The sequence below is a fragment of the Epinephelus fuscoguttatus genome, linkage group LG12, assembly GCF_011397635.1.
Source record: "Epinephelus fuscoguttatus linkage group LG12, E.fuscoguttatus.final_Chr_v1".
In the NCBI taxonomy this organism is placed as follows: domain Eukaryota; kingdom Metazoa; phylum Chordata; class Actinopteri; order Perciformes; family Serranidae; genus Epinephelus; species Epinephelus fuscoguttatus.
Window position 1 is genome coordinate 41,526,372 of NC_064763.1, and position 6,032 is coordinate 41,532,403.

At 40.7% G+C, this 6,032-nt stretch overlaps 1 protein-coding gene across 3 annotated transcripts in view; it reads right to left on the reverse strand.

The window, feature by feature from the left end:
* thoc2 (THO complex 2) overlaps window positions 1-5,736 on the reverse strand; it is a 31,421-nt gene extending 25,685 nt beyond the window's left edge. For 2 of the 3 annotated variants that reach the window (XM_049591113.1, XM_049591111.1), the window contains exons 1-3: window positions 5,620-5,735; window positions 1,717-1,772; window positions 377-468 (exon numbers count right to left, since the gene is read on the reverse strand). In XM_049591113.1, the coding sequence (XP_049447070.1) occupies window positions 377-468; window positions 1,717-1,772; window positions 5,620-5,684 (213 nt within the window). In that variant the 5' untranslated portion in view covers window positions 5,685-5,735. Of the gene's footprint in view, window positions 1-376; window positions 469-1,716; window positions 1,773-5,619 lie in introns of all 3 variants that reach the window. The other variant, XR_007450518.1, reaches the window with a different exon arrangement.
* Window positions 5,737-6,032: the final 296 nt, after the last annotated feature.

The following is a 6,032-nucleotide window of genomic DNA, read 5'->3' on the forward strand; positions in this document are numbered from 1 at the left end:
ACATGTCGTCATGTAAACAATGTAAGTCATCACATGTGCCGCATAATCGTGATTTCAATTTCGCCAAAATAATTGTGATTATGATTTTTTTCCATAATCGAGCAGCCCTACCAAGCAGGAGGACTGTGTCTGTCTTTGACACTTACACTACTGCCTGTTCTAATTAAATAAAAACAACGAATCTTTATACATTTAGTTTACTTCCTGTTATACCAAGCTCGTTCCAAACTGTGACTCCCGAACCTGGTATGAATCGAACCGTGACCTCTGTGGATCGCTACAACCCTTGCGTAGCCAATTATGTGTTTCATATTGTTTTCACCCTCAAGCAAAAAAAAAAAACCCAAACAAACAAACAAAAAAACCAAACTTGTACCATCATGTCCCCGAGGACGCTGACGACCAGATCCAACTTCAGGTTCCCTTGTACAACCTGCCAGCAGAGCTCGTATAAGGCGGCCTGTATATCTGGAGGGGTAAACAGACAAGACACAGCTCATCTCAAACTGCAGTGACAGAAGTGACAGGAAAAGACTCTTTGATATTTAGCATCAGACCAACACAGAAGTGGATGGGTCTGTGTTAGCTTTGCACAACCAGAGGCTGCAAATTTTCTCCTTTCCTCTGCAAGTCAAGCTTAAATTTCTAAAATGATCAGATGTGCATCGCAAGGGGCTGGAACCACTAATATATAAATGGATAATCATTACTAATACTATTAAAAATAACTTATTGTCATGTGTGTCTGTGTTTTTATCACTTTTTCGAAATATTTCAGTTTGCATTCAAACTTAAGTTTACTGCTGTGCATCAGTAAAGAAGTTACGATAAAGCAAACACACTGGTGTGAGTGGGCTATGAACAAGTCACAGCTTGAATGAAAGCTGTCATATTATTTTTTAAAAAGCTATCTGCAGTGTGGCAGTATTTTGAGAAGCTAGAGAGTGAAAATGTGTTGCTTGTTAACAATCTCAAAGGAAAAACAGCCAAGTTATCAGGTCTTTTGGTGGCATTCATCACTGCAACTGATGATTATTTCACTGAAGAGGACAAAATTGTTAAAATTGTCATTCCCCACTGGCACGCACACTAACTGCATGTTGCGGATAAATATAAATGTAATCTATTTAATAGGTACATTTTCCAATGTACATGTTCAATCAACATAGTAAAATTATCAATAAATACAACTGGCATAAAGTTATACTTGACTGTGTGCCAATGTATAGGCAGCTAATATCTTAATATCCTTACATCTATACAAACACACTGTTTTTACTACTCTAACTTTAGTGCATAATTCTAAAATATTTCCTTTTCTTACATAGCTGATCGGTTTGAACTACCCCAATTCTCATGATGGATGAGTGTCTGTGTGTACAACAGGAAAGTTTAAATTAGAGATGCACTATATTGGATTTTTTACCTTCCAATATGCCAACATGTAACAATTCATTCAGCTGATAACTGACAGTGATATATCCACTTTTTCCCTCTCTAACTTTAGTGATCATCAAGTCTTTCCTGGAGTTGAATTAACATATTATGCATGTATGCTCTTATCGTGACTATTGGGTGATTCCAGTAGTTCATTTTAAAGCCAATATCGGTCGAAACCTATGACGTGTCGATATTATCGTGCATCCCTGGTTTAAATACGTAGATTGGCGAAGAAATAACAGGTGTATGACAGCATTGAGGTCATTGTCAACTTACCTTTAACCTCACTTCCATGATCTGTTTTCTCTGTGAGTTCTTTGCAGAGTTGTACGCTATGAGATAAAGACAGAAAATTCTGGTCAATTAGACTACTCCAACATGACAATCCATAGCCTTTAAAACTGCCTATATACTATCACTTTGCTTGATACAGCTTATCAATTCATTCCCACCCATGAAAAACAATGCAAACAAAGCGGCTTTATTGGTTACAATTACCTGCACACCAATATTGTTGTAACATCTGGGTTACTTATGCCTTAACACTATGCCAACACCAATGAGAAATGTGGAGGAGAAATGACTTCGAAACTTTTTCCAACTTGGATGTATCCAAGCTGAAAAAATAAAAACCTAGCTCAGGATGTTCACCGACAGCTCAACTGGCCTCAAAGATCTAGCACAGACAGAGGAAGACTAATCACATACTTTGTACCGCCAGTGTTTCTTGTTAAAACATACAAGGCTAGATGCACTGAGAAAACTAAGCCTACAGTACATGCAATGGTCAGTCAGAGATGCTCAACAGAGCCAACCTGACAACAGAGTTTCAGGGTCCCTGGGTCAAACATAGCGTGGTTAATATTCTTGTGAGGCTGACAGGCCACTTTTATACTTTTCCCAGCAAAAAGGTTCAGCTCTGAATAGGCTTGTCAAAAGTATCGATACTCTGAAAAGTATCGATACTCAAACGCTGTATCCGGATATAATACTAATTTACAAAAGTATCGATACTAACAGTGCACGCCACCTCAGCGCCTGTCGGGTGTGCGCGACGGGTCCGACGGACACGCGCTGTGCAGGTAGCGTCTGGCAGGCACAGAGCCCTCGCTGCAACCCGGCTTGCTGTCGTCGCTGTGCATGCATGCACACATTTCTGTTGCTGTAATACGGCCAGCGCGGCTGCAGGAGGATCAGAGCAGCCAGTTTTGGTCATAAATGATAAAGGAAATAGCGCTCTTTAGAAATATTTAGTGAAGTGAACACAGCACGCTGCAGACAGCAGGTACAGCAGCTGAGCAGCTGGTGTCGCCAGCATCAAACTAAAATATAACTTCTAACGTTAATGTGGGAGCTAAGCAGAAAACTTTATCAGTCATGCCCGTCTGTAACATTAATACACAATGTTAGTTTAACAGGACAACACAATTATGTGTGTCTGAAAAGTTATGTTAACTGTAAAGTCACAGATTGAAGCTGAAAAAACGTTTGGTTTCTCCCGTAACCCCTGGTTCTCTGATCACATAGTGAGGTAGAACCAGGAGCATCCTGAGCCTAAACTACCAACTCTATTTGATCAGCAACGAAAATATGGTGCCAATTCACCAGAAGCACAGAAAATAAACAGGGCTGTAGATAAATACATTTGTATGGACAGATCTTGTTTTTTGCTGCTGTATCGAAAATGGTAGAGTATTGAATATTTTCCTGGGTATCGATATTGAGTTTGAAATTTTAGTATCGTGACAACCCTAGCTCCGAACCACCTTTATCAATGTCTACAATAATGTTAGACGGCTTATGAAGATCAAACAGTTGCTGTGTCCAAAACTGAAAACTATGTATGGCATCTGCAAGCAGGATGAACCTCTGGAGTTTTTCATCACGTCTCTGGGAGTGACGTTACTCGGCCGTTAAAAATGTGAACTGCAGGTGAACTTGTGTTACGTTATGTCACAGTAATCTTTGTCGCCACATAATGCTTAAATAAGCTAAATGCTAACATCAGCGTTAAAGATGCTGTTGATGTTTAGTGTCAAAGCAGTGGATTAACTGACCAACATCCCTAAAACCACAGCACAGGCATGGCTTACCAAAAACCCAAACCATGTTGTATCCATAACAAAGCTCTATAATCATGTGATATGTCATCTATCTGTCATGGTGACCCTACCACAACACTTCACATAATGCTTCCTAAAGAGCACATAAGGCAGCAGACCCATGACCAAAGTTATTCACCTCTAGAGAGATTTGTATTAGTTACTGATGTTACAGAGCTGCCTTAGTTGCTGGCCATTGTTATGAAGGTTGTTGCCACTTGCACATTGCATCGTGGGATATTTATGCTCGCGTAATGCCCAGTGCAAACTGTTTTATTTCACCTGACATAATATACAATTCATGTACTATTGGTATCATACTAAGGCTTTCAACGTACTAAAAGATCTCACATACTGTTTTCACCTGCTAGACAGCATGTTGGTGTGGGATTTCTGATACAGCCATTATTTATCCTGAACAAAAGGTGGTGATGTAATAACATCGTGACACTTTGATTATCACATGGAAACTGCCCTTTCACTTGCTGCCCCTCCTTGTGATGTTACTTCACCGGACAGCATTCTTTAAGTGACAGGAAGTCTGTAGGGCTTGTTGACATGGGACCTTTACTGCCTTTAACTGTTTTTTGTCAAGATAAATAAGTATTTCTCCAACAGCAATGCATTTTAACACTTCATGTGTATGCTGGATGCTTCACAGCTTCACCTCAGCTCCAGCTCAGATTGTGCACCAGAGTCAGAGACATGCAGAAGGGGAATATTCTGCATATTTAATATGCATGTGTGTGAATATGTTGCAACTATTTCAAACAGGCTTCTGTCATAGTGCCATCAGCCACATACATGCGTTTTATGTGACGATACACGACTAAGAATGGTGTAGTCTTGAGTTGATCTCACTGCAGGCCTTACTTAAATATGCAAGGCCTACATCCACTAATAGTAGCTAGCACTGTGGCTGAGCCTATTGTGTCTCCGCCTGTAGCGTTAGGTGATGGCTGCGCTCAAAAAAATGAATCAAAATCGTCACGGAAAGTTTCCCTTCTACTAAAATAATAAAGTTAGAAACCCTGTTCTGCCCTTGGTTTCGATTTCCAGATGTTGTAAAGGCCAGCTTCTATGGTGAAGCCTACGGTTAGCTTGATGTGTTTGACGCTGCACCGATAAAGTTGGTGCTCGCTCCCCAAATATCGTCGGTTAGCGCCGAGTGCATCATTTTGTATCGACGTGAGGCTCAGCCGCAATCAATTAGTTAGCTAACTGATGGGTTACACAGATATGTGGCTCAAAGTTAACGTTAGCTGACAGTGTATCGCGTGAGCTGTACATTGACGTTACTACCGTTAACCGTTAAAGCTTCCTTACCGAAGACGGTTTTATTTCTGCAGTATGTTCGAGATCGTTTATCGAACAAAATACTGAAATCGGTTATTTTTCCATGCCCACATATCTGAGGCAATGAAACGCCCAGCAATGCAGGCGATGTCACTAGTACGTTAGCTAACGTTACAGCTAGCTAACTTGCTATTAACGTTATGTCAAGATCAGTAGTTTCCCTCCACTTGATTGCTATTAACGTTACTGTCAACGTTACTCAACGCTAGCTAGCGTTTGTGGCCAAATGCACGTCGTATGTGTGCTGGCAAATAACGGCGGCTAAGTAACTACCTGAAATATAGCATAAAATTCACTTCAATTAAGCTGGAACTTAGTAAGCTGCATGTATGCTAACTAGCTTAGCTCTGATAGCCACCGTGTTTACAAATGATGGAATGGCTTAGTGGGAGCGTAAGCTAGCTTTAGCCAAATCGCTAGCATGCAGGTAACGTAAGCTGTTAAATTTAAGTGATGACTCAAATCTACGAAATGAAGTAAATCGGTTGTCTTCACTGTGTAATAGCTACGATTTAGAAGATTTCCCTTTTTTAAATAGCTGCGCTGCGTAATGTTAGCAAGCCACTTCAAATGTTTTTTAGCTTGCTAACGTTAGCGCTTAGGTTAGCCCTCGCGAGCAGACTTCTAAGACTAGCCTTAAATTGCAGTCTTTCTCTAACAGTTACCTCACGGTTACACCACTGTGAACTCTAATGCTGTGTTGATGTGTATATCTACTCACAACTCGTGTTTTCCTGATTTTTCCCAGTTTTTGATCCATTCACCAGGGAGGATAAGTGTCGCCATCTTCCATACACACAGCCCGGATGTCTAATTCATCATGGCACACACAGGGTCAAATGTGGTGGTTAGCTGCTGCTAGCTCACTGTTGCATGGTGGGACACTGAGGGCTGCCTCCGAAAGCTTTGTTAGTCCGGAACTTTGTGTTCTATGGGTTGAATTGGTGCGATATAGGTGTACATCGAGGCTCAGTTTCGTCCAGTTATTAAAGTACAGTTGATTATCCACGAATAGCAGAATTGCAAACTAACACGACTTCTGTAATTTAAATAAAACTGTATTAGCATTATAGCCATGGTTTCCAAAATTCGCACCACCCTGAACAAGCCATCACCATCTGCATGTTGAATTTG